This window comes from Eublepharis macularius, chromosome 16 (assembly GCF_028583425.1).
Source record: "Eublepharis macularius isolate TG4126 chromosome 16, MPM_Emac_v1.0, whole genome shotgun sequence".
Classification (NCBI taxonomy): domain Eukaryota; kingdom Metazoa; phylum Chordata; class Lepidosauria; order Squamata; family Eublepharidae; genus Eublepharis; species Eublepharis macularius.
In genome coordinates, this window is record NC_072805.1 from 43,347,522 (window position 1) to 43,375,194 (window position 27,673).

The following is a 27,673-nucleotide window of genomic DNA, read 5'->3' on the forward strand; positions in this document are numbered from 1 at the left end:
CCCTGCAAAGCTTTTACTGGAATCCTTAAATGCTCAGAGTGTTCTTGGAACATCTCTGTTATGAGAAGTATTGAATGTCTCCCCACCACTACCACCTAAATTTTCATGGGGAAGGAAGATATTGCAGACCAGACATGGATATTACTCATTTTCATTTCTCCGAAGTACATAAACCGATGCATCATGTTCTATTGTCAAAACAAGCCAAGCGCCTTGGAAATAATGGGTTGGTATTCGCTTATGCCGCAGGTGGCAAGAGACAATGGCTTTTATTTTTATGATGCCTCTTAAGATAAATTTCTTACCCTTTTGAATAAAGAGTGTTTCGACTGATATTGTGCAATTATGGGGAAAAGATTCCCCACTGGGTGCCAGCAAAGCTAATGCTCCTACTGCTGGTTTGGATAGTAATGTCAGAGTTGGGCAAACACTTTTCTCCAGCTGAATTGTGGAGTGGCACTTTAATCCCTCTTTGCAAGTCGCTCGGTTTGAAACTATATTATGAGTAGTCGTTTCAGTCAACTGGGTATGTGTACAAGGATGTCTCAGGTACTCTCACATTAAGGAGATGTCTGGGCTTTGCAGCGAGTTCTGATTTGCAAAATGGACCAGTTTATTCACAGCTCCTTAGGAGCCGTGGGTGTTCCCGTGCTTGTAAAATTAATAGAATACAAAATATTTCTTTATTGATGTATTTACTTGATTGGAACCTCGCTTTTCTCTCGAGCGGGGGATCCAAACTGGCTAACGTCATTCCCCTCCATTTTATCCTCACAACAACCCTTTGAGGTAGGTTAGGCTGAGTATGTGTGACTGGCCCAAGGTCACCCAGCAACCTTCCAGAACAGAGTGGAGATTTGAACCCAGGCTTGCCAGATCCTAGTCCAGCATCCTAACCACTATACCAAACTATACCACTATAGAACAGCCCCCCTAAAGTTTTCGAACCTGTGGGCACCTTGGGAATTCTGGCATAGGGAGGCAGGTGCAACCACAAAATGGCTGCAGGAGGAGGCGCAGCCAACAACAAAATGGCTGCCATAGGAGGCAGAGAAACTCATACAAAGGAAGCCCAAGTGCTGGGGAGAAGAGAGGTAGTTTTAAAAATACACTGGGAAGGATTGAGAGCAGGGCTTTTTTTCAGGGGGCACACGGGGGAATGGAGTTCTGGAACCTCTTGAAAATGGTCACATGGCTGGTGGCCCCGCCCCCTGATCTCCAGACAGAGGGGAGCTGTGATTGCGGACAATCTCAACTCCCCTCTGTCTGGAGATCAGGGAGTGGGGCCACCAGCCATGTGACCATTTTCTCCCAGGACAGCCCACTGAGTTCCACCACCTCTTTTCCCAGAAAAAAAGCCCTGATTGAGAGAGAATAAAATCAACTCTGGTGGCAGTTGCCACTCAAATAATGTTATTTTATTCAGCCCAGCCAATTGGATCTCCAGTGGCCAATCAAAAACCCTACTGGGCAAGTGTCTCACTTGGCCCCACCCACTTTCTAAAAGCACTTAGGTATTGTTGGGACCATGTTGGCGACCCCTGCTACAGAAGACCTCCCTTGACTGTGGCCTGGGTGTCTTCCTTCCCTCTGCAGAACTTCAGCCCTACTTTGACTTCTGCAAGAGCTGACTGTATGAGCAAAGAGGTCAATTTCTGGGGCACGGGGCAGTCTCAGACCTGATTTCTTACACGGGGCCTGACATTGAGGAACTGGTGGTGAGTTGGGTCATGGGGAAGACTTTCTGCAGTAGTTCCTCCTCCAGGTCAGCTGCCCAGCTGCCCCATGACTCTGACTACCAGGTGGAGCTCCTGATCTTTAGACTACACCAGTAAGAGCAGAGTATTTACTACCCTTAGCATGCCGCTGGCTTCTACAGCAGTTTTCTCCTATGGGTAGGGTTGATGGCCACTCCATCTATCATTTCCTTATCCAGCTTTGGCTACCAGTTCCTCTGCTCTCTGCTTTCATGGCCACTGTGTTGACCATTGAAGACACAGGACACACTTGTATCCTTTTGGTGCTGGGCTGCTCGTATGTTTGGACTTGAGGTGTGAGCTTCGGTTGGCACAGTAACAGCAGATCTACACTGGGATGCTTCAGAGAATTTCCTTGTTCCCTGCCTCAAGGGGTTTGTTATTCTAGTTTTGACAACAGAGGGAAGCAAAGAGAGCTAAGGTCTCCAAACCAAACACAGGAGGGAGGAACAAAAAGCCAAGTATCGCAAGGAATGGGTGTGCGCAAATTTAGCTATGTATACAAAGCCTTGATTTCACTTGGGGATAAGGATGAAAAGGGTAAGATTAAAGGGAAGGCACTATGTTGTGTATTGGGATGAGCAAACGTTCCTTGTTTACTTTCTCTTTTTATGTTAGTTTACCTTTTCTGTTCTTCACTTTTGACTGTTGATTCTGGGGACTCATTTGTATTTTTCTATGTAATGTGATATTTATACGTACTGCACAGTGTGTGCCATTTGCATGTATAATATACACATAATGCTATTTATCAATGCAAAATAACAATGAGAAGGGTGGGCAAAAATCAGTGCAAAGAAACACAACATTCTGCCCAAGTAAAGAATGAAGGAATCAGTTTGCTGAAGGGAGAAGCAAGCTCCAAACAGCAAGAATCACATTCCAGTCATATTTATTGTTGTGAAGGGTTTTAGAAAGGGATGTGTGTGTGCTTCAGGCAGGTGTGACGGCAGCCCTAAGAAAAATCTCTGCTGTGGGTCAGTTCATAGAGTCATAGAACCATAGCGTTGGAAGGTACCTCCATGGTCATCTAGTCTAACCCCCTGACCAGTGCAGGAAATTCACTAACCAACATGGTGGTGAACTATTGAATTTCTTGGGAATACTAATTTATTATGAAGTGAAACCTGTGAAGAAGTTGGATACAAAATGGGAATGAGATTTTACAATATGCTGGCAAAACCCGTTGGTTCTTAGACGTAGTGATTGGCTCTGGTGCTCTTCTTCCATCTTGCAGTAGACCGTAGAAGTCACTTCAATTAACAGCTTTCATGAGCAGCAACGATCTTCAAGATATATGAGAGACTAAAGTTAGGCAACATATTCATTTCAGGATTTTCCACTAGTTGGACTGTTATTTGTATACATAGTATTTTTATAATCTATTTATGACCATTTATTGATATATGAAACAGGATGGTTTGATTATTAGGTATATGAATGTGGAGTTGAAGTCTGTTGTATTTTATATATTTGTATATATATAAATATATTTATATATTGTATATATACTGTTGTGTGTGTATATATATATATATATATATATATATATATATATATATATATATATATATATATATATATATATATATATATATATATATATATATATATATATATATATATATATATATATATATGTTAATATATATATATATGTTAATATATATATATATATATGTTAATATATATATTATATTAATATATATATATTATATTAATATATATATATATATTATATATACAATATTATATATTGTATATATATATATTGTATATATACTGTATATATACTGTATTATATACTGTTGTATTTTATATATAATATATATATATTTGTGTGTGTGTGTATTTATCGAGCACTAATAGCACTTTTGCACTTTAAATTCCCCCCAAAAACCCTCCATAAAAATTAATTTATAAGATATGTATGATTTTATTCTAAACCTCTGGATGAGTCTTTGGTTTGGTTAGCAATTTTGGTATACCTGGAGGAGCCTTACAGGTTCTCATGCCCAGAGGATGGCAAAAAACCTCCAGGACCCCTGGCCAAAATGGCCTGGAGAAAATTGCTTCCTGATCCCAAAGTGGTGATTGGCATTACCCTGGGCATGTAAGAAAGGGCCATGAGAATTAAGCACTGATGTAGTTCACACGTACATGTTTGCCACTGAACAGCTATAGTCAAATTGCATGTTCTAAATCACCTGGCATTGTTTCAAGTTCAGAAGCAAATCACTATAATGAAGCCACACACATGAAACTAGTCCTGTGATGAAACACCATTGAGGTTTGAAGGAAAGCATGAAAATAAGTCCCAGAGTGTAATTGTTAGGTTGAGGTTCAATGAAGCTCTCTTTTCAACACAGCAGTTAGTTGGAGGAACATATGGAATGCCACAGACAGGTCCTGTGTGCAGCTGTCGTCTTTGGTCTGCCACTATTCCCTGAGTGAGATTGTGTGCCTTTTGTGTTAACAACTATAGGCGCCAATCTATTTGTGCCGTGAAACCCCAAGAGATTCTTGTTCTTTCTGCCAACTTGCATGGCTTAATTTATTTCAAGGTGATATGTTTATGGCAGCATGGGTAAGGATTAGGTTTGTTGGTCTCCAGATAGGGACTGGCGATCGCCCAGAATTGGAAGTGAGCTCCAGGTGACAGAGATCAGTTCCCCTGGAGAAAACGGCAGGTTTGGAAGGATGGTATTTTTATGACCCCCTTTCTTTTTCAGTTAGAATTTTCCTTTAATCTTCTTCTTACACCCACTGGGTAGATTGCTGCCACCAGGAGTTATACTCCAAAATAAGTAATTTAAATGTCCCTTTTAATAACACACACAAGTGTCAGGCTCCTTCATGGGACTATGTGGTCCCGAGGATAGGAATGGGATATATAGGACTGACAGATACCCTAGGATAAAATAAACCCCTAAATAAACTTTTCTTTTTACAGGAAGTGTATTGGTGTCATACTACTGCTTAAGCTTGATAGTTTCAAAGATAGTTATCAGTTCTGAAAGTTTCTTTTCATAGGCTCAGTCAGACAGATATATATAAACGTTCTCAGGAATACACACAGTTTGCCTGCTTTGGACAGAATGAATGTTCTTTCACAGACACACACAGTTCAGGCTTCCACACAGGTTGCCTAAATGAACTAGAATGAGAATCCCCTCAGGCTTCCACACAGGTTGCCTAAATGAACTAGAATGAGAAGCCCCTCAGGCTTCCACACAGGTTGCCTAAATGAACTAGAATGAGAATCCCCTCAGGCTTCCACACAGGTTGCCTAAATGAACTAGAATGAGAAGCCCCTCAGGCTTCCACACAGGTTGCCTAAATGAACTAGAATGAGAATCGCCTCAGGCTTCCACACAGGTTGCCTAAATGAACTAGAATGAGAATCGCCTCAGGCTTCCACACAGGTTGCCTAAATGAACTAGAATGAGAATCGCCTCAGGCTTCCACACAGGTTGCCTAAATGGAATGAGAATCCCCTCAAACTTCCACACAGGTTGCCTAAACAAACTAGAATGAAAATTCCCCTCAGGCTTCCACACAGGTTGCCTAAATGAACAAGAATTAGAATCCCCTCAGGCTTCCACACAGGTTGCCTAAATGGAATGAGAATCCCCTCAGGCTTCCACACAGGTTGCCTAAATGGAATGAGAATCCCCTCAAACTTCCACACAGGTTGACTAAACGAACTAGAATGAGAATCCCCTCAAGCTTCCACACAGGTTGCCTAAACGAACTAGAATGAGAATCCCCTCAAGCTTCCACACAGGTTGCTTGCTTTGCCCAGACTGAATGTTCTCTCTCTCTTCAGTAACTAAAAACTGCAGTTCACTCCACCCAAACTCTCAGTAATCAACCAATCACCTCAATCACTCATCCCTCTCATTCACCCCCAATCTTCATCTGTACCATACCAAGCATTTAAAGACCCATACACACAAACTTAAAATCATCACATATGGATTACACCCTACTGAGGTCCCTCCCCTCCCCATATCCTGCCCTCCCCAGGCTCTAACCCCATTTCTCCAAGAATTTCCAAACATGGAGTTATCAACCCTAGTAAGAATGAAATCCAGGAATTTCAGCTCCTTTCATTTGTACTAGTTGCTTCGGTTTTCTGTTCACTTAAATATTATGGAGCAAAGCTGGTTTTCCTTTAAAATCCCATTTAAGTTATATTCACTGCCAGGGCCTTGGGAACTGCAGTGTTAGGGGAATGCTAAGAATTTTCTCCAATATTTCTTGTTTCCAGTAGTTTAGTAAGATTAGCCCCTTATCTGAATAAGGTTGGCCAGCTTTTCAAAAAGCCACTTTGGTGTAGTGGTTAAGAGTGCAGGACTCTAATCTGGAGAACCAGGTTTAATTCCCCATTCCTCCGCTGGAAGCCAGCTGGGTGACCTTGGGTCAGTCAAAGCTCTCTCAGAGCCAAACTACAAGTGACACCTGACACTAGATGGACACTTGTCAGCTTCCCTCAAGTTTCGATGGGAAATGTAGGCATCCTGGTCTTGCAGCTTGGCTCTCCGACTGCTGTCCAATGGACTTTTCAACTGTCACTTGTCCAACATTCCGCCAGGCTGCCTACATTTCCCATCAAAACTTGAGGGAAGCTGACAAACGTCCAACTAGTGTCAGGTGTCACTTGTAGTTTGGCCCTCAGAGCTCTCTCAGGCCCACCCACCTCACAGGGTGTTTTGTTGTTGGGATAATAATAACATTCTTGGCAAACCACTCTGGGTGAGTATTAAGTTGTCCTGAAGGGAGGTATATAAATCAAATGTTGTTGTTATTAAAATTTTACTTCAGACCATTGTTCCTTACAGTCTGGTCTCTCCTGAGTGAACACCTATCAGTCTAGCTGGTACCTGAATCACTGCATTCAAGGCCGCAAAGCAGTAGAAGAAAGATCTTCAAGAATTATTAGAACTCTAACATGGTGTAGGGGTTAGAGGATCAGCTTAGGTCTCAGGTGAGTTGGGTTCGAATGTGGTGGCAATTCTGAGCATTGGTCAGTCTTTGAAAAGTTCTGGAATATGTCAGTAAGGGTGGGAATATTTCCTACTTCATTTTGTTACAATTGTTTGAGCAGTCTACAGTTTCTGTTCACTGCCTGTTGCTGTTGGTTTTGTAAATTGGTTTGCAGTGGGTGCACATCGTCTGCAGTTTTTATGCACAAATTATATAGTTTTTCTACAGAAAACATACATAATTTATATGTATAGAATACATATAATGTATGAATGCCGAAATAATTTTGAGAGGGCATATGTTTTATGGGGAAGCTTAGTGACAAATAATAACAGAAAATGTCATGAAAATCAAGAATCAAAGGATAAATTAGCGCAAGGAGGGAGTGCAATAGAAATGAGAATTGGGGGTCAAACAACAAGGGTGAGAAATTTGAAATCAAAGCAAAGCTGAGAACAGGATTAAAGGGTTGCAGGGTAGCTAGAAACCCAGTAATCCCCAAACTGTGTCCAAATAAATTAAATAGAAGAGGGTGCCCAGTGTGTCCTTGTGTGTTTTTCTCCTCCAGCTACAAACTCAGCCCCAGCAGGAGTGGACTGTGGGTCAAGCTACACATGACGAATGACACTTGAACGGCAAGTGTATTTCTCCCTGTTCACTTGCCCTCCACTCAATCCACTTGCCGTTCAAGTGTCATTCGTCATGTGTAGCTTGGCCCACAGTCTCTGCCTTTCCTGCATTAGGTTTGGTTAGATCGTTCAGCTATTCCTGTTGCAGAACCATCTGTCCATTGCATCCTTTGTTCATGCTCTCTCCTCACCTTCTTTCTCCTCAGGACGCACACTCCTTCTGAGACACAGAAGGTAGGCTCCTCCGAAGGTAGCTCCCCCCCCCCTTTTCTAAAGGCAATTTTTTTTTAGTGATGTGTGCTTCTTACTTCTTACTCTTCGGATATATGACAGTTGCTAGTAGTCATCCTGTTAAACTCATGTTTCAGTTGCTCTCTAGCACTTGGCATGCAGTGACCAGAATACACATTGTGGTAGTGTGATGTAATGGTTACAGTGTAGGACCAGTATCTGGAAGACTCAGGATAAAATCCCCACTTTGCCATGGAATTTTTTTTGGATGAACTGGGCCAGTCACACCCACTAGGCCTAACCTAATTCACAGGATTGTTCATAGCTTTGTTGGTCTGCAGTAGAACAGAAGGATTTGAGTCCAGAGGCACCTCAGAGACCAGCAAGATTTTCAGGATAGTTTAGGTGGGTATCCATGTTGGTCTGCAGTAGAGCAGCAGGATTTGAGTCCAGGGGCACCTCAGAGACCCATTACATTTTTCAGGCGATGAGCTTTCCAGGATCTGAAGAAGGGAGCTCTGACTCTCAAAAGCTTGCACTCTGAAAATCTTATAGGTCTGTAAGGTACCATAGGACTCAAAGGCTGCTAGTTCACAGCGTTGCTGCTGAGAAGATGAAGTGGAGAAGTAGCGAACAATATTGTGAACCACTCTGGATCTTCTTTGGGGACAAAAGTGGTGCATAAATATTTGCATATCTAGTCTCGGTACCCTACATTTCTGGTGTTGAATTTTAAGCATTTTTTTTTTTTTAAAAAAGATAATATGGTGATGTTATATGAGTCAGTCTGCGGAAAATGTTGCATTTTTCCTCCTCTTGTGACTTGCTTTCAGTTGTGTGGGAGAGCAGTAATGAAAGCACACGCTGCCAGTTGGCATCTCCCTCCCTATGTATATAGTGGAATACAGATATAAAAAGTTTCTTGAAGGACCTGACACCAGACCTAATGGCCAGCAGACTGGGAAAGGAACAGCAGGATAAAAGAAATATAGGTTTTGTTGTTGTTGTTGTTGGGAGCTGCTTGGCAGAGGCTACGCTTTTCCTCATGTTGAGCTTTGGAGCTGGTTCAATGCCATACGGCATATTAAACACAATAAAGATGTTCAGTTGGCAGAGGCAGGATGACTAGGAGACATCAATAAATAAATAATTCTTCCTTCCTCAAAATAAAAGTTTGGATCTTATATATCCAGCCAGCCAGCAGAGGCAAAAATGGGTGTGTGAGCAGAGCGATGTTGTAAAAACCATAAAGATTTGTGGAATTCCTAGAGCCTTGTGACATCTCTTCTGGGTGCAACTGGAAGTGATGTCACAATGCCATGCTGCATCACTTCCCTCCCATTTTTGCTTCCACTGCCACAAGCAGGGGCAGTGGGTATTGGGGTGTTGCATGCTACGCTGGGAAATCTGGTAAACCTAAATAGAGTTTAAATAGATATGCCTTTTTCTTGACCATGTGTTGAGATATATTTTCATATAAGAGGATTTTGATGCACATATTCACCATTCTACTACAACTTAGAATTTGCTCAGTACTTGTTGTATGCTAAATTCTGTGCTCAAGGCAAGTGTGGCGCAGATCATAGAGTCTGCAAAAGAGACACAAAACAGTGCCCAGGGTAGTGGTGCCAAGGATACTGACACCCCGTGCTTCTTGCTGCCAGCCCTTTGGGTGGTGGGAGGAAAAAAAATAAAACTGCCAAAAATAAAATGTGAAATCTGATATCACTTCCAAGAAAAAAAAATGGATGTGATGTCATGACACTCTAGGAATCACCAGAAACTCTTATGATTTCACCATGAAGTTTCAAGCAATTCCTAGAGCAACTTGACATCACTTCCAGTTTTCCATGACTTCCTGTTATATGCACCGACAAGGCCCCTCATGTTCTTGCCCCTACATCTCCCATTGGGTGTCAGCCATCAGCTGGCACCCTTAGCCTAGGTGATGGTATGTGAGGGGTGGGGGGATAAGGCCTTGACAATGGGTAGGCATTTTTACAGACTGCCATGTGTGTACTGCTTTAACAACAGAGTCTTAGCTGTCTTGCAGAAGTGAACTGGGGTCTGACGACAGTTCTGCAGCAGGGCTTTGCATTTGTCTCTGCTACTGTAATTTTGAAATGGTGGCTTTGCAGACCTGTTTGCTTGGGTGTTTGCTTCTGTCTCTGTCTGCATTATCGATTCTTCCAGAACAATATGAATACAATAAAAAGGTAATGAATATATGCTACCTTGAAATACCAGCCAGTCCTGCTTGATCTAATCAATAGCTTCTCATCTTCACGTCCAGGACATTTCCAGACAGGGATGTGATGTTGTTCGTGCTTTAAGGTGTCAAGACGTGTCAAATCAGAAGCAGGAAATTGGTTTCTTTGTCCTACTTAAACATTTCTTTCCATTACATAACTACAGGTGTAGCTAGTGAGACCTGAAAAAGTACAGCCTAAGAAAGTATGCAGGGATCGAGGATAGACTTAATTGTTGTGGGGCCCTGGGCAAAGGTTAAGGAAGCCCCCCAGCCTCCATCCCTCCCCTTTGCTGCCTCATCCTTGGACAGCGGGGGGTGGGGGGGGTACTCATGGCAAAGCTGCTGGAATGCTAAGCAGGAATCCAAGGAGAGAGTCAAGCTCTGCCCCCAACCCTAGCACCAGGAGCAGACTGGGAGGCAAAAACTGTCCCTCTTCCTCAACAGAGGAGGGAAAGGAGAAGGAACAGACTCACAACAGTAAAGAGTCCAGTAGCACCTTTAAAACTAACCAACTTTATTGCAGCATAAGCTTTCGAGAGCCACAGCTCTCTTTGTCAGATGCATTGTCAGCTTTCATGAACCACAGCTCTCTTCGTCAGATGCATACTCCTCCTCTGGATCTAGATTCACAACAGTGGCTGTTTTTGTGTGGCAGCAGCTGCAATTGCTCCTCTTCCTCTTCCATGCCATAGAGGGGCCACAACAAGGGACAGAGGAATAGATGAAAACTGAAGGGGGGGGCTTTCCCTCTCTAAATGTAGTTGCTGCCGCACAAGGAGCAGCCCAGCCGGGTGGCAGTAAAAGACTGAAACTGGAGAGGGCTATGAAGAATCAGTGGGTGAATGAAGCCCTGCCCTGCCTGCATCCCTCCTCATCCTACAACAGCGCTGCTAGCCAGAGTCACTCTCATATCTACAGCTGGCCTTACAGCTGATTTCCTGAGCCACTGCAGCTGCAACTCAAGCATCATGGCAGCCCGCCACAGACGAAGCCTGCAGGGTTGTTTGAGGGGCAGCATGGGGCCCTACCCAACAATGGGCACCGGAGAGTTTCCCCTCTTATCTTGTGGCTAAGACTGCCCCTGGCAGGGATCTGGGATGCCACCGGTTCAGATCTTAGCCACAAACTTGCCTTATGGTCTTAGTGAGGTTACAACAACACAGCCAGTAATGTTGCTGTCCTACCTTGCAGGGCTGATGTGGGCATTGAAAATGAAATCCTGCCCTCAAGTCTTAGTTGACTTATGGCGACCCCTTACTGGGAGTTTCATGGCAAGAGATTCACAGAGGTGGTTGGCCATGGCTTGCCTCTGCAACCTGGTCTTGGTTGGAGGTCTCCCATCCAATTGCTAGCCAAGGCTGACCCTGCTTAGCATTTGAGATCTGATGAGATCAGGCTCTCCTGGGCTATCCAGGTCAGGGCTTGTGATAATATTAGGAAACACTTTAAAAACAGAAAGCACTGTACAGATGCTGAGTATTATTGATGGATTGATTGATATTATTTATAGTCTACTTTTCTCTCTGAGAGTCACAGCGGATTACATAATGTGAGATTAAGACAGTCAATATCAAGGTCATTTGGATAAGCAATGCCATAGGGTATCTAAATGCAAATTTACAAAGATATAACATCAGTAAAAATCCAATACAGAGTTGAAGAGATTCTGAAACGGAGGATAAGCAATTCTAAGACCGACGTTAAACAACATAGAACTACCCAGTAGGATCACATTTAAAGCAACAGATAGTATATAGAAGCACTTGAAGCAACAGATTGGACATAAGGTAGGAATTAGTACATAGCAGTGAAGTTTATGGTCCATGTCTCTTTAATGACACATCTCTTTCAGACCACCTCCCTACAGCACAGCCCTCCCATCTGAGTAAGAAAGTATTCTTGAATAATTCAGTTTTGCATCGTTTGTGGAAAGCCAGGAGAGTGGGGGCTGCATATGTTTTTTTATATAAGGTGTTTGAAGTGATAAAAATGATGTCGGCGTGAGTACCATCTTTGACAAAGAGATGGAAACAGGACCTTCCAAATGAACCGGTCTGCCCGTTAGATGGTCTACTGCACTCTGCACCATCGGACCTGTACTTGGATACGTTCCTATGAACTTTTTTGAATGAATTGGAAGGTGATTTTTCGAATGCTGTATTAACTTTGCTCATAGGAATTACCATCAATTGCACTATATGCACCAGCACTCTATGTATGGGTCTAGATATGAGGCTTGCGTGTACCCTTATTGATTGACGATTGATTGTGAATATAAGTAGTAAATTGATTTTGTAATTAATTGATCGTTGCCTCAATTCGTTAGTATTCACGATAATTGACTTGGTTACTGCTACTCGTGATTCTCTGTGTTTTGATATAAGACCGTTCCATAGGGCAGGGGCCACCACAGAGAATGCATGTGTATGAGAAGCTGTTGATTTTGCCCATGGGCAGGGTGGCACCTGCAGGAGAGCCTGTTCAGATGAGTGAAGCTGCCATGGGGGAACATAGAGAGAGGTCTTCTGGACCAAGACTGTGAAGAGCTTTGTATGTGATAGCCGATACCATGAACTGATAGATAGCCAATGGAGGGACTGCAGAATGGGAGTAATATGCCTGCTCTTGCTTGCATCCAATAACAACTGAGAATCAGTGTTCTGCACCAACTGGAGTCTCCATGTTGAGATCTATGCTTCACAATAGTCAGGTCTGGATGTTAACGTAGCATGGATCCAGGTGGCCAGATAGGCCATGTCAAGGTAGGAAGCCATCTTCCAGGCTAGAGTGATGTTGCAGAAAGCATTTTTTGCAGCTGCTTTAACTTATGTTTCTAGCAGTAGCACTGGATCCAGGATAACCCCTAGGCTCTTAACCAAGTCTGCAGGGGCAGACGAACCCCATCGAAAGTGGGGAGCACAGTGACCAGGGCTCATTTCGAGGGGGAACGCACCAGAACACAGTTCCGGCAGTTCCCCGAAGAGGTCACATGTCAGGTAGCCCCACCCACCTGACTCTTGGCCATTTTGGGCCCATTTCGGCCTGGATTGGGGCTGAAACAGCCTGGATCGGGCCCCTGACAGGTGGTGGATCACTCTCCCGCTCAGCAGCAGCCTGATCCTGACCATTTTAGGCCCCTTTTCGGCCATTTTCAGCCCCCTTTTGCCATTTTGGGCCCAATTTCAGCCCTAAATGGTCAGGATTGGGTCCAAAACAGCCAGGATAGGTGATGTCAGGGGGTGTGGCATATGCAAATCAGTTATGCTAATAACACATTTCCTGTGATGTCAAGGGGTGTGTCATATGCTAATGAGCTATGTTAATGAGTTCCTCCAGCTCTTTTTCTACGAAATGACCCCTGACAGTGACCAATCTACAGTGCAATCTGAAACAGAGTTGTGCCCCTGTAAGTCCACTGGAGACTGCCAGTCCACAAGAAGATGGCATGACTTTGTGGTTTCTTGGTAGCTCTGTTCCTACCCCACTCTGCTCCTCATATAAGCACCGTGCATGTAAATTCCACGTCCTTAATTCTCCATCTGTATTGACAGGAAGATTGAGCTTCACCAATCATCCGCCCATTAGAGATAGATATCAGATCCATAAATACAATAAGTTTTCCGTAAGGAAAATCGTGTGCTGAGCATAATTACAGTAGTCTACACAATAACAATTACAGTGCTGTTGAAGTGTGGAAATTCATATATTCAGGGAGGCGACTTTATAGGGAAACCAATCATCCTCCAGTAATTTCCATCAAATGGACAGAATTGGTTCTTAATACGAAACAAAATTATTACCCTGAACTGTTTTGCTAGCCTTAAGGAGTTTAAAGATGCCCAGGCCAAGCCCAGAATGATTACTCTGTAATTATTAACTCAAAACATTTTGCTCTTGCCTGCTGCTTTTCATGTTATAAACCTGGAAGAACTGCTCCCAGAGTAGATGCCGTATTTCAAGTTTGTTCAACGCAGCTTCTGCAGATAATTCATTGCAGTGTAATCTGGATGTACTTCTCTTTTAGACATCGCCATTTGAAATAAAATAACACAGTGAAATCCTACGCAGAGCTACTCTAGTGTAAACCCACTGTTTTCTGGCCCTGTAGCCGGATATCTTATGACAAGGGGCATGAGGAAATCAGAGGGGGGGATTAGGGCCGCCAGGTCACCCTCATTCCAAACTGTGATGTTTATTGGAGGGGTGTTTAGGGCTGCCAACTCCAGGTTGGGAAATTCCTGGAGATTTGGGGGGGGGGGGGAGCCTGGGAGGGTGGGATTTGGGGAAGGGAGGGACCACAGCAGGGTATAATGACATATTGTTCACCCTCCAAAGCAGCCATTTTCTCCAGGGAAACAGATCGCTATGTCCTAGAGATCAGGATTTTTTTTTCTGGGAAAAGAGGTGGTGGAACTCTCAAGAAGGAAATGAGGGAGAAACACGCAGGGTTTTTTGAAATAATATTCTATTCATATGCTATTGCCAAGTATTTTCAAGAGGTGCCGGAACTCCGTTCCACTGTGTTCCTGCTGAAAATAAGCCCTGTGGGAGACCAGTTATAATTTCTGGAGCTCTCCAGCCACCACCTGGAGTTTGGCAGCCCTAGGGTTGGTGATGTCATGAGTGGGTCCAGTGATGTTAAAGGGCAGAAGTTGATGATGTCACATTGAACAGCAATATTAATAGTACTTCCACATACCGCTAGAAATGAACCACATGGTATCTGTGTGTGTTTACAATCCCCTCTCCTCCCATGGCAGCTGTGAAAACTCTTCAGAGACAGCCCAGTTGCTTAGAACCAGTCTGTACCAAAGCCACTGGTCTGCACCATAGCTCATTCCATGAGGGATTTGTTGGTGACCCCTCGTTCCCTCTGGTGGGTTCCCTGGTTGTGGAATATGGCTTATCTTCTCCTCAGCAAGGCCTCCCACTGTCCCGGCCAAGTCTCCCACCAGGCACAACACAGTCTGTCCAGTTACACAGTCATTAAACCATCGTTCCTGTAGCCCCAACAATAGACAATTGTGAAGGACTGTTGGATTACAGTGCAAAAATCTCTCTGAAAACCAGTTCCCGTTTTATCACTTGGTGCTGGAGATTTGCAGGAGAAACAAACATATCATCTCACCTGCGTGATATTTAATCCAAACTGACACCCTCTTTTTTCTTGTTTTTTCTTCCCCTTCTAGTGGTATTTGATGATTGTCATGGAAATCACAAATTGAACTTTGAAGTTTCAAATCCAGACTTCAAGGTGGAACCCAGCGGGGTTTTATTTGCACTGAGAAACTTATCTGAAGTGGAAAGATCCTTATACGTCCATGCCCGGTCAGCGCAGGTCGAAGATATGGCTGAAGTATTGATTGCAGCCGGAAAAGAAAAACACAGTTCTTTAAAGGTAAATCTACTAACATGGAACAAAGGTTACTGGTTAGAATTTTGATCAGCTGGGACTGTCCATTAGACTGTGATGTCATTTCACTGTTTTAATAGACAGGCAAGTAATCCAACAACATACTTACTGGTTTCTAACCGGGGATAGAAGCTAAGTGAAAACCACCTTTTTTGCTTTTCTTCTCTTAGTATTTTAGAGTATTATCTTTTTTGGTTTGCTTTTGCCTATCACTTCAAAATTTCACTTGGGGGGGGGGGTTGGCCAACTTCCGGGTGGTAATGATGTTCAAAGTTTCTGTTTGTTTGGGCTGCAAGACATCTCTGCAATTTTTTGAGCTAGCCCCAGAGGGCAGGTCAAGAAGTTTTTGGCTGTGGAAGCTGTGAAGTCTCTGAGCTTGTCTTGTGAAGTCTGGGGACCCCCCCCCCCTTTCCCTCAACTTAGCTAGAGCAAAAAAAAAAAAGATTTGGAAACAGGGTTGCCACCCTCCAAGTGGGGCCTGGAGACTTCTTGTAATTCAACCAGTCTCCAGACTACAGAAATCAGTTCCTCTGGAAGAAATTGTTACTTTGGAATTATGACCCTATGATATCGAACACTTCTGAGGTCCCTCCTTTCCCCAAATTCTGCCCTCCCCAGGTGCTGCCCCCCAAATCTCCAGGAATTTTTCAATCTGGAGCTGGCAAGCCAACTTAGGAGGGTGGACTCCATGGTATTATATCCTGCTGAAGTCCCTTCCCTCCCCTAACCCCAGTTTCCTCAGCGTCCAGTCCACCTCCCAAATCTCCAGGAATTCACAACCCACAGTTAGCTCTTGAGTCAGTAATCCGAGATTTGCTTTAGCCTTCAAAGTGTCTGCTCCAAAGCAGTCCTACCAAAGCTGATAAGCAGTTTGGAGAATTTTCGCTTGGGTTTTCCCCACTTTCCTATAAACTCCCTTTATCTTTGCACTTTCAATCAAACTCAACCTCGGTGTTGAAGGATGAAGGTGGAGTGAATATTGTTGCCTCTGCAAACTGATTGAAATGTTTACTTCCCTGCACAAGTAAGAAAGAACGGGGGATAACTGGGGTTGTATTAGTTTTTGTGCTGTGGCATTTAGTGCAGAAGCAGTCTTGACAGCGACTTACAAGGCAATTAAGTCATGTAGGTACCTTTACAGACCTATAATTTATGGCAACAAAGGAGCCATAATGAGGAGGTTATAAAGGATGAGTGATGCGTTGCCTATGTTCAAAATTTAGCTCTATAGGCAGCCGACACTTTCATGACATTTCCAACAGTCTTGTGTAGCTGCCTTAAATCTTCCATTGGGGAAGAAACGTTAGCTCAGAAGAGAAGGCTGAACAAACTTTTTGACGTTTTCCTTGGCCCGATGTATTTTGATACAGTCTTTGATCTGTGGAGTGCCTCTCATGGATTCTGTAGGAATATGGTATGATTTCTCTTTCTGTGAATGAATTTCTTTTGTGGCCAGACAGGCACAAACACACACGCACTCTTAACATGCAAAGTAGGGGAAAACATCTGTTCTAATAGTTCTACAAGATTCACTTTTTAGAAATGTTAATTGGCTGATCTTAACGTGTTCTATCCAACAATAACCTGGTATCTGTATCCTCTTGCTTAGTTACCTGCAGTTGCTTTGAGAAGTAACTGGAGGGGGAAAAAGTAAAAATGAACAACTGGGTATAACCCGGAAATGCCAAAGGTAGCTCTAGGAATCACTGGAAATTCTATGGTTTAACCACAGAGTTTCTGGTGATTCCTAGAGATACTGTTTTGGCACTTCCAGGTTGTACCCAGAAGTGACACAGTAATGTCAGTAACATCACTGACGTCACATACCCCATGTCACCAACCCCATCCCTCCCCTGGTTGCCAGACTCAGCCTGGCAACCCTACCTTGTACCGATATCGGTTAATTATCACTTAAACTGTTGCCTTATCAGTTTTAACTTCTGACGTCCCTCCACACCCAGTATGTGCAACTGATAATTCGGTTGACTTACGACAGAACTCAACCTTACCTTTTCTACATCAATGCCTCCCTTCTCTCCTTTGAATGAGATTTACACTTGCGAGACTCATAGTATAAATCATACCAAACTTTGACTCCCCCCTCCTGGCCTTCACACATAAGACTTCCCTGCACAGCTTGTCATCACATATTTATCTGATGAAATGGGCTGTGATTCATGAAAGCTCATATGGAAAGAAATGCCGTTATTTTTTTAAGGTACGGCTGGACTTTTGTTTCATTTTGCTATGACAGACGAACATGGCTTCCTGCTTGCAATCTGTATAACCCTGCATAAAGGCTGTTGTGCTTTCTCAAGTGTCACTTATGCCTTTTGCACCTGGATCAATCGGGTGCTAACCGTTTCTTTGCATCCTTCTAATGCGGGGGTGTACTGAGCCATTTGTTTCTTTTCTTCTTTTCAAGCAGACTCCCATATTTCGCAACAAATCACTTTTTAAACTCAGCTCCATTTCCAGTACGGATTATCGAGTAGCTTGGGGGATACCGTACATGGAATGGAAGTCCTTTGGGACACATGAAACTAGCTTCACATCTCTCTTGCTTCTGGCCATGTTTTCCTCCAAATTCCTTTAAATTTAACAATATCCATCCTTGGGACTGTTGAAAGAGAAGAAGAATTGAATTAGAGGGTTGTCAATTAAACATTTTAGAAGCAAAATCCAAACAGGGAAAATTTACGAGAGATTTTTTTTTCCACTCCCAAATTTGTTTCTATCTACTGGTGACTGCTTAAGGAAACACAGATTATGGGGTTGTGTCTCGTTTGTGTTAAAAGGTGTGTTGTACTTTTATATGAGCGATATCTATTTCTTCCCAAGTAACGCAAGGTCAAATGCAAAGGATTTCTTATTCTGGTAGATCTTGTGGTTATGCTAGTGGACAGAGAGTCAAGCTACAGGGGACTTTTTTCACGCATAGATCATTTTCGCAAGTTTTCCTGGGAACTGAAGTCCCAGTGTCCTTCCCCTCTCTGTTAGAATCGCTGCCTGAAGAGGCAGAGAAAGCCGGCTGCAGCAGCAGCTTTTGCAAATCGTTCCTCCAGTCACAAGCCTGCTCTCAACGATCTTTGGAGATGGGCAACTGCAACTTTCTCCCTGGGTGTCTTGCTCCCAGGGAGCTGCTCTGGATTTGCAAAAGCTGCTGCTGCAGCCGGCTTTCTCTGGCTCTTCAGGCAGCAATTCTAACAGAGGGGAAGGACACTGGGACTTCAGTTCCCAGGAAAGCTTGCGAAAACGATCGAGCGTTCTACGTGTGAAAAAAGTCACTTGTAGCTTGGCTCAGTGAGAAACTTGGGAACATTGGCCATTTTCACACATCTTTAAAATAGCACAGCATTCCCTCGCGTGATTTTTGACACCATGCATGATGATGGTGCTTTCGTGGCTTCCTGCCTCCGATTTGTAAACAGATGGCATCAAAAATCGGGAGAGGAAGCCGGCAGCCATCCTTCCATGAGTATCACACTATTTTAAAGACGTGTGAAAACGGCCATTGGGAAGGAATGTGATATTTTTCAGAGTATTAGGGATTTGTGGATTACTCCTATTTTTTATGATAAGGAAGGACTGTCAATACCAGATAAGGTTAAAACACTTTTTGAAAATTGTGGATTTAGGAGTTTCACTGGCAGTTGCAAAATCTTTTACCTGTGTTATCAAATTTTAAGTATGGTAATTCATAGGTTATTTTAAAATTGTTTTGTGTAGCTTTGATTAAGGCCAGTAGGCCAAACGTGCTGTATCATTAAAATAAAATGTAAGGGATATAGGTCCCATGTTATTGGAACAGATGAATGAAAACCCTTCATAGATAATTTACATGAAATAGATAATAATGATTTGATGATCTGTGGATTTATGGACTAAGGGATTTTGATGACAGAAAAAAGAAGAGCCTTTAATCCTTATCTAGAGAATGCGTAAATTTGACATGATACGAATATTCATTTTGGAGAAAACCAGAAACCTTTTAGGTTAGATTAGATAGTTCGTTTTTCTTTTATTGTTGTTTTTCTTTGTATTATGTATGTTTTGTTATTCTTGTTTGTTGATTAGTTGTTTTTGTTTTATTAGTATGTGTGTAATTGTAGAGTTTTTAGGCTTCTTTTTTAATGATATAAAACTCTTAATTGAAAAAAGGAACAGAGGCAACTGTCTTAAAGTGTCTCAAACCATTGACCCACCTAGAACAATGTTGTTTACACTGCCCAGCATTAGGTCCCCAGGGTCTCAGGCTGAGAAAGTTCTTTCTCAGCACCTGCTACTTGCAAGACTTTACCTGGGGATAACAGAAGAGGCAAAACAGGTGTTCTTCCACTGCACACAGTCACTGACCCTTACAGTGAACAGCTGTTGCTAGCTTCAATCACTTGCCGCTTTTGCCTGCTTGGAAAATCTCCCGGTATAGACGATCCCATGGGTAAAGAAGATAATGTTGCCAATTGTTTCTTTGCCTTTCTTTGGTCCATTGATTGCCATTCAGGTAAAGCCAAAGGGAGGTTTGGTTGCTGTCGCTCCTGAAAGCTTGGCTAAACGTGGCTCGGCTTGGAAGCTTTTTTCTTGCTAGTCTAATTCTGTGCAGTGAAAATCCACACACACCAACTGGATGCGTGCACTTAACAAAATCTTGTTTAATGAGAATCTAAGTATGTTTTAAATGTTTCCCCACAGACTTCTGCTCCTTTGGTAGTCTGCATCTGCAAAATCCCTCTGTTAATGGCCCCGGTAGCTGAAACTTTGACAAGTTCAGGAATGATGGATGAAAACAATCGCTAATAATTTGACTGGCAGCTGGGAAGCCCTTAGACTCTCAGAACTGTCAAGGCACGAAACCGACATCTGCTGCTGAAGAAAATGCCCATCAGCTTCTTGCGCAGCAGCCACCTGCAAGGTGCTCTGAGTCATTTACCCAAAGAGCAGGGCACCATGGAAAGAAAATAAATAGAATCCCAGAAAGCAGGAGCAGCCAGGTTGGGTTGGAACACTTGATAGGAATGTAATAAAACAAATATGGAAAACTCCATTCTCAGTACGTGTGTATGTGCCATTAAGTCGCAACCGACTTACGGCGACCCCTTTCCTTTTCCTTTCCTTTCATTCTCTTAGAAGCTCATTGATTCATAAATCTTGAGCAACGGAAAATAATCATTCCTTATTTTTTGGATGCAAAGGCTAAAAGGACTGAGAGATATTTTGCAATTGCAAAGGTAAATTTAGGATCCTTATTGCTCAACAAAAAGAGCCAGGGTTTCTGGGGTATAAGGGGACGGTTGATTAATTTAAGTCTTAATATAACAATCCTTTATATTTTCAATGAACCTACATTCAAGCAGAGCATGAAAGGATGTGTCAATCCTATTAAGGCCACAAGGACACATTTTGTTGGAATAGGGCCTATTTAAAAATCTCCCCTGTAAAACTTTTGTGGGCATAATATTCAAACATGCAGACAAGAAATTGCTGCAGAATTGTGGGATTATAGCAACCTTAGCAAGGGGCTTCCAAGGCAAGTGAGAAGCAGAGGTGGTTTGCCAGTGCCTTCTTCTGCAGAGTCATCCTCGATGGTCTCCCAAGAACTGGCTCTGCTTAGCTTCAAAGATCCAATGAGATTGGGCTATCCCATACCATTTTCCCTCCTTGCTCTCAGTATGGCAGAAGGGAACATCAACCCTTCCAACATATCTAATAAAGAGTCCTGTGTAACTTTAAGTCTGCCCATTCTTAACACTAACCAGCCCCTGTGTTTATATATTAGCCAACAGGGTTATCAATTCTGGATTTCGAAATTCCTGGAGATTTGGGGGGTGGGGCGTGGGTAAGGCAGGGTTAAGAGGGGAGGGAGCTCATTAAGAATTTAATTCCATCAAGTCCAGCCTCCAAAAGAGCCATTTCCTCTAGGAGAACTCATCTCTGTAGTCTGGAGAGCAATTGTAATTCTGGGAGATTTCTGGGCCCCAACTAAGCCACAGTCAAGCTCTGAGATTTTTAGAAATGTACACTTTGAGTTTTACGATCTCAAGTTGCTCTCTCAGCAGGTGTGTTGCTGGAAGGTGAGGACAGATTTCTCTCATCTTGCTTTTCGGGTTGAATTCTCTGGTTGTACAGTAATCGTTCTCCTCACTTGCATGTGTTGCTTTTGGCTTTGCCTCTCTGACAATGCTAAATTAGGGGAGTTGTCAAATACCTCGGCTGGTCATAATCTTTGGCTGGAGGTCTGGGCTTGTTTGCTCGGGAGAAAGTTGTGTAGGCTCAATTGGAAAGGCCCACCCTGGAACAGCTGACTCTGAGACCTCAAGCATATTTCCTACACAAGGAGAAAGATGTTTAGTAAAATATCAAAGCCTTTAGATCCCTGTCAGACTCTTGAAGCAGGGGGGAGTAAAAGAGATAAAGAAGGAGGAATCAGCCTCAAGGTGAAAAACAGCATCTTTTTTAAAAAAAGTCATGCAGTTAGCATTGCCATCTCTGGGTTGGGGGGTGGAGCCTGGGGCGAGCAGGGCTTGGGGGAGGGGAGGGACTTCAACTGACCATAGAGTCAACCTTCCCGGGCAGCCATTTTCTCCAGAGGAGCTGATCTCTCTCACCTGAGGATCAGTTGTAAATCCAGGAGATCTCCAGCTACCACCTGAAATTTGGGAACCTTACATACAGTAAAGTTGTGTATTTCTTAAAAAGACTCAATTGTCGATCTTGGGATGCCATTGGACATTTAATAATGCTGAGGCACACTGGTAACAAACTTAAAAGCAGACCCTATAAAAGGTCTGACATTTCGGCCTCCCAAGTTCACGCTGGGGGTGAAGAATCTCCCACCCACCCCCAGTCCCATTTCCCATTGCTTCTCCTGCACAGCCTTCAGCTTTGTAGCTGAGAGCTAAACTACAAGAGATGAATTACATGAGGCCGCTCACGTGAAGGGAGTCACAATGTTAGCCGGGAAGCTGAGTTTTAAAAGAAAGATTGGAAGTCTTTGTCAAGTTCCCTTCTCTATAGAGCCAGCAAAGATTGTTCCTCAGAGGGTTTGTTAATTTCCTCTTCGCCACCCGATGGCTCTGCCAGTTTCACCTCCCCTTCTAGGAGGCAAAGAGGAAATAACCCCTGAAGTGCGATCTTTGTGGCTCTGTAAAGAGGGGAAATTGACAGAGCCTTCCGATATGTCTTTTAAAACATGGATAACATTACGACTCCATGTGAGCATCCTTGAGTAATTTGTCTCTTGCAGTTTAGCTCTGAATGGCAAGGTACATCTTCGGGCCAAGCTACAAGTGACAAATGACACTTGAATGGCAAGTGGATTGAGTGGAGGGCAAGTGAACAGGGAGAAATACACTTGCCGTTCAAGTGTCATTCGTCACTTGTAGCTTGGCCCTTAGTCTCCCAGGCTCTGGTATGATTCTTACACCACAAATTCACACTGCAGTTCCTGAGTCATTTCAACCTTCTGGGTTCCATTTCAGAACTTAGCTATTCTCCCCAGATTTCCCAAGACTTTTATAAAGGATTCCTTGCCCAAATTCAGTGCCAGATTAAACTTCTACTGAAATTAGGCACCTATTCTGCTCTCAGAAGAATTATTAAATCATTTCCTGGTGTTGGTTTTAGGTGGATGGCCATGTTGGTCTTACACCCTGAGAATGTCTCTAAAGTGCCACTGGACTCAAATCCTGCTGTTTCCTAGCGTCGTTTTCTTTCTCTCCTCTCTTTTACTGGTAAACCTTATTGTTAATAAAAATGAAACTCAGATTCTTTACATGCAGTTGGTTAAGAAAAGGGTGGGGAGAAATCTAATCCTTTTTTGAATAGTCATCGATCTTGCTTGTCTCCCTGTGGACTGGTGCCACGCGATCCCAGCGTGGTCCCATCCTCTTAGATGCTTATAAAGGATTGTGTTTTTGCATTGCCAATCAAACTGGGCTTAAATGTTTAACTTTGTAGCGGCAGAAGTGTTTTAAACAATGGCTGCTAATCACAGCAGAGAAACACTGCATATTTAATGTGTCTCATTGCACAATGAAGGACTGATTGGGGCCTCGTAGTGCCACGACCTGTGATTCAAGGGAATGTAATAATCTTTCGGCTGCTGTTTTGTAAATGCTAGCAACAAATTATTTATGCTCCTGTCTAAACGGCCAAGTTTTGTTCTCACCATCTTTCAAAACTTGCCTCCTGATCAGAGGTTTTTCCTGGCAGCATTATACATTTTGCATGCCGCTCCTGCTGTTTTGTTTGCAGACGAAAATGCACATCTCTAATTTGGAGATGAAAATGGACTTATACATTTTGCAGAAGATTTTGGTTTGCCTGCCATTAAAAATAAAAGAAAGGGAGGGGGAGAATCCCCCATATCAGGAAGGCTGCCTCTCTGCCTCCTAATTCTGAGCACTGATCACACCCTCTACAGCCGGAACATTTTCTCTTTTGTTTTTGAGACTCAAAGCTCTCCCTTTCCCAAAAGCCTTGACTTTCCAATCTCCGAGTTCGTTCTGGGGTGTACCTGCGCCCAAATCGTGAATTCCAGAATCAGCTTAAATGAAAGTTAAGTTTATTAGCTTAAGGGGTGCTTTAAAAAAGTGTAAAGCAGTTTTACACAGGCAACAGACATTAAAATAAGAAAATCTTACTGTTACATAAAGTAGAAAAAAACAGGAGTCGAGTAGCACCCAGAAGACTAACAAAATTTGTGATAGCTTTTGTGAGTCACAGCGTATACATGTACACATTTTGAGATGAAAAATAGGTATTTTCTCTGACTGCAGGGGGGGAGGTCTGTTGCATTCACTCCACTTGGATGCAACGTAAAGGTGAAAAGAAAAGTTCACTATCAAATCACAAGCAATGAGAATCCCTAATACAATGTTTTAGCTTTCCCCCAAGCAAGTCTGGCATGGGCCTGACTTTGCACATGCAAGAGAATCAGGTGGCATTTCTGAATGCAGCTGGAAAATCGTGAAGATATACATTTTGGAATGCTCTGGCAAGTTAAAATCTCCCTCCAATCAAACCTTCTCCCTGCTGGGCTAATTTTCTGTTCGCGGAGTTTTGTATCTAAAGGCAGAGGAGTTCGCCGTGTTAGTCTGTAATAGCAAAATAGAAAAGAGTCCACTAGCACCTTTAAGACTAATGTTCCACCAAGGACTTATTTATTTTATCGTATTTGTATTCCGCCCTCCCCGCAAGCAGGCTCAGGGCGGATAACAACATTAAGAACATTTAAAGCATTCCATATTAAAACATTTAAAAACATCATACAAAATATCATACAAAAATAGCAGCACTCTTTTCCAGCCAGCAGAGGACCAGCCTCAGCCATAAGCCTGGCGGAACAACTCTGTCTTACAGGCCCGGTGGAAAGATAGTAGATCCTGCTGGGCCCTGGTCTTGGTAGACAGAACGTTCCACCAGGTAGGAGCCAGGACTGAGAAAGCTCTGGCTCTAGTCGAGGCCAGGCAGGCCTCCTTGGAGCCAGGGACTGATAACAATTTCTTTTCTCTTGATCAGAGGGTCCTCTGGGTAATATACGGGGAGAGACGGTCCCTCAGGTACACTGGCCCCAGTCCGCACAGGGCCTTATAGGTCAATATCAAGACCTTGAACCTGATCTGATACTCCACTGGCAACCAATGCAGCTCACACAATATTGGTGTAATATGCACCCTATTTGGTGCTTTCATAATCATGTGCACCGTTGCATTTTGCACCAGCTGTAATCTTCGGGTCAGGCTCAAGGGTAGGCCCGCATAGAACGAGTTACAGTAATCTAACCTAGAGATGACCATTGCCGGGATCACTGTAGTTAAGTCACAGGTAGACAGGTAAGGGGCAAGTTGTAGTTTAACAGAAACCTTTCAAAAACAGAATCCAACGGGAAACTGCTGAATTGGAATTCATATGTAAATTTGACTCAGTCAGGCTTTGATTGAATAGAGTCTATGAATGGTTATCTCCAGGGCTTTTTTTCTAGAAAAAGAGGTGGTGGAACTCAGTGGGTTGCCCTCGAAGAAAATGGTCACATGGCTGGTGGCCCCGCCCCCTGATCTCCAGACAGAGATGAGTTTAGATTGCCCAGCGGCGCGGAGGACAATCTAAACTCCCCTCTGTCTGGAGATCAGGGGGCGTGGCTACCAGCCATGTTATCATTTTCAAGAGGTTCTGGAACTCCATTCCACTGTGTTCCTGCTGAAAAAAAGCCCTGGTTTTCTCATTATCAGAAGTAACTGATTTCATTATCAGAAGCAAACTGACCCCATTATCAGAAGCTACTGATTACATCTACTCCCCCCTCCTCCATCTATATATCTGACCAGTTTCTTCTTACCCTCCATGAATCTGACGAAGAGAACTGTGATGCTCGAAAGCATATGCTACAGTAAAGTTGGTTTGTCTTAAAGGTGCTACTGGACTCTTTTCGATTTTGTATCTTGAGGGCCGTTCAGAGGTGGAATTTCTCACCTGCCGTCCAAAGTGGAACATTCTTTTTTTCCCACCTTCATGTCAGTTCTTCGGTATCAGTGAACCAGGCCTTATTCCTGCAAGTTCCACGAGGACTGAAGCATGCCCAACTCTTGCCTGGATCGCAGCCATCGATTCCAATGAGGCAAAACTAGCTCAAAGTGCAAATAATGTCAGGTTAAGTGGCTTGTGGATCCCATCCAGAATCAAGCTTCTATCTTTCTCTATTTTATTTAAATTAGAGCAAAATGTATTAATTTTTAAATGTATCAGATTATTCCAGCCCGGTTTGCTATTGATAATTATTGTTCTGTCAGCACACGGTGCATTAGGCTGTGTTTGGAGATTGGTTTATTAATTGAAAATGCACTTCAGGTCCATCATGAGTTGCAATGAGTGTCTTGATTAAGTCTCTTTTTTTCAACACACGGTACGGGAGCTATTAATCTTGACCCTTGACAAGAGGCACTTAGTTAGAATGGCTGGCAGGAAGTGCGTCCATCACCGACAGATTACAGGAATGTGAGAGAGAGCAAAAAGAAGCACCCTAGAAGTATAGTACCCTTTGGCAAGCCGTATAAATAGGTTATCCAAAGCAGTCCATAAGCAGTGTTGTTGTTCCGAGTGTGGAAATCTCACAAGGAGAGTTTGGCTGGAGTCACTTCCACGATGGTTTCCCATCAACGTCCCCTTCCTTCCGCATTGCTCTCTCATCCTGTGCCAAATAGGACAAAGGTCTGGGTGAAGACTTGGGGGGATATTCCTAGTTGCCTGGCCACATGAACTTGGCTTGGCCCTAGCCGACGGTGGCAGAGAGCTCAGAGATGAATGACTGCAACATAACAAAATTGCTCGGCATAACCAAATTCCTTAAACACTGCACTGTGTTGTGAGGTTCATTCCCTCTCGTCTCAGGTTGCCACTCTGTTTCAGTGTCTTTAACAACAGCATGGATGTCCCAGCCCTGGGAGGAATTGAGGAAGTTCTGCTTTCATTCACAGAGTGTGATACGGTGATGGGACACTTGATCTTTTTTTTGTTCAAGTCTCCTTGGAATCTGCAAAGAAATTGATGGCATCTAAAATCCATCTTACTCTAGCCTTCACTTGCCTTCTGACCATGAGCCTTATCTCCCATCCTTCAGAAATGGGATCCTCCACTCCCATCCTTTGGTCCTTTTCCAGCCCACAGCCAGTGTTTTTAGGACAAATATCCTCTGTTATTTCATTGGGTGTGTTAATGTTTGGTTGCTAGAACTGCAGCTACAATCTAAAATAGTGACAGCTGAGTTGAGAAGCCATGGATCGCAACATGGCTCCATGGTGGGCTAGTGGAATCTTCCGCGTTCCCAGCTGCTTTGCGGGGTATTTATCTATTCACTTATTTATTTGTTTGTGTAGGATTGAGCAGGCGTTGGGGGGAGGAAGTGGATAAGATCTGACAAATATGTTCAGCATCACATGAACACATATGTAGGTGCCTTATAAAAAATCAGACCATGGCCGTTTTCATATGTCTTACCTGCCACCAGAACATTGTGCAAGACACCCAGAATACAGAGTCTTCTCGCGCAAAATCGTGCCAGGAAGACACTGTCATTCGGGAGTTTTGCATGAAATCATGTCTTTCTGGTGCGATTTTGTGCAAGAAGATGCTGTCTTCCAGGTGTTTTGAGCAATGTTCTGGAAGCAGGTAAGATGTGTGAAAACAGCCCGTTGGTCCATCAAGATCAATATTTGTCTACTCAGATTGGCAGCACCTCTCTAGGATCTGAGATCCAGTTTGGTGTAGTGGTTAAGAGTGCGGGACTCTAATTTGGAAAACCAGGTTTGATTTCCCACTCTTCCACTTGAAGCCAGCTGGGCGACCTGGGGTCAGTCACAGCTCTCTCAGAGCTCTCTCAGCCTCACCCATCTCACAGGGTGCTCTGTTG

At 43.3% G+C, this 27,673-nt stretch overlaps 1 protein-coding gene across 1 annotated transcript in view; it reads left to right on the forward strand.

Annotated features, from left to right (window-relative positions):
• Positions 1-27,673, forward strand: part of CDH13 (cadherin 13) — an 879,383-nt gene that overhangs the window by 328,919 nt on the left and 522,791 nt on the right. The window contains exon 3 of the mRNA XM_055000790.1: positions 15,047-15,255. Coding sequence (XP_054856765.1) covers positions 15,047-15,255 — 209 coding nt within the window. The remainder of the gene's footprint in view (positions 1-15,046; positions 15,256-27,673) is intronic.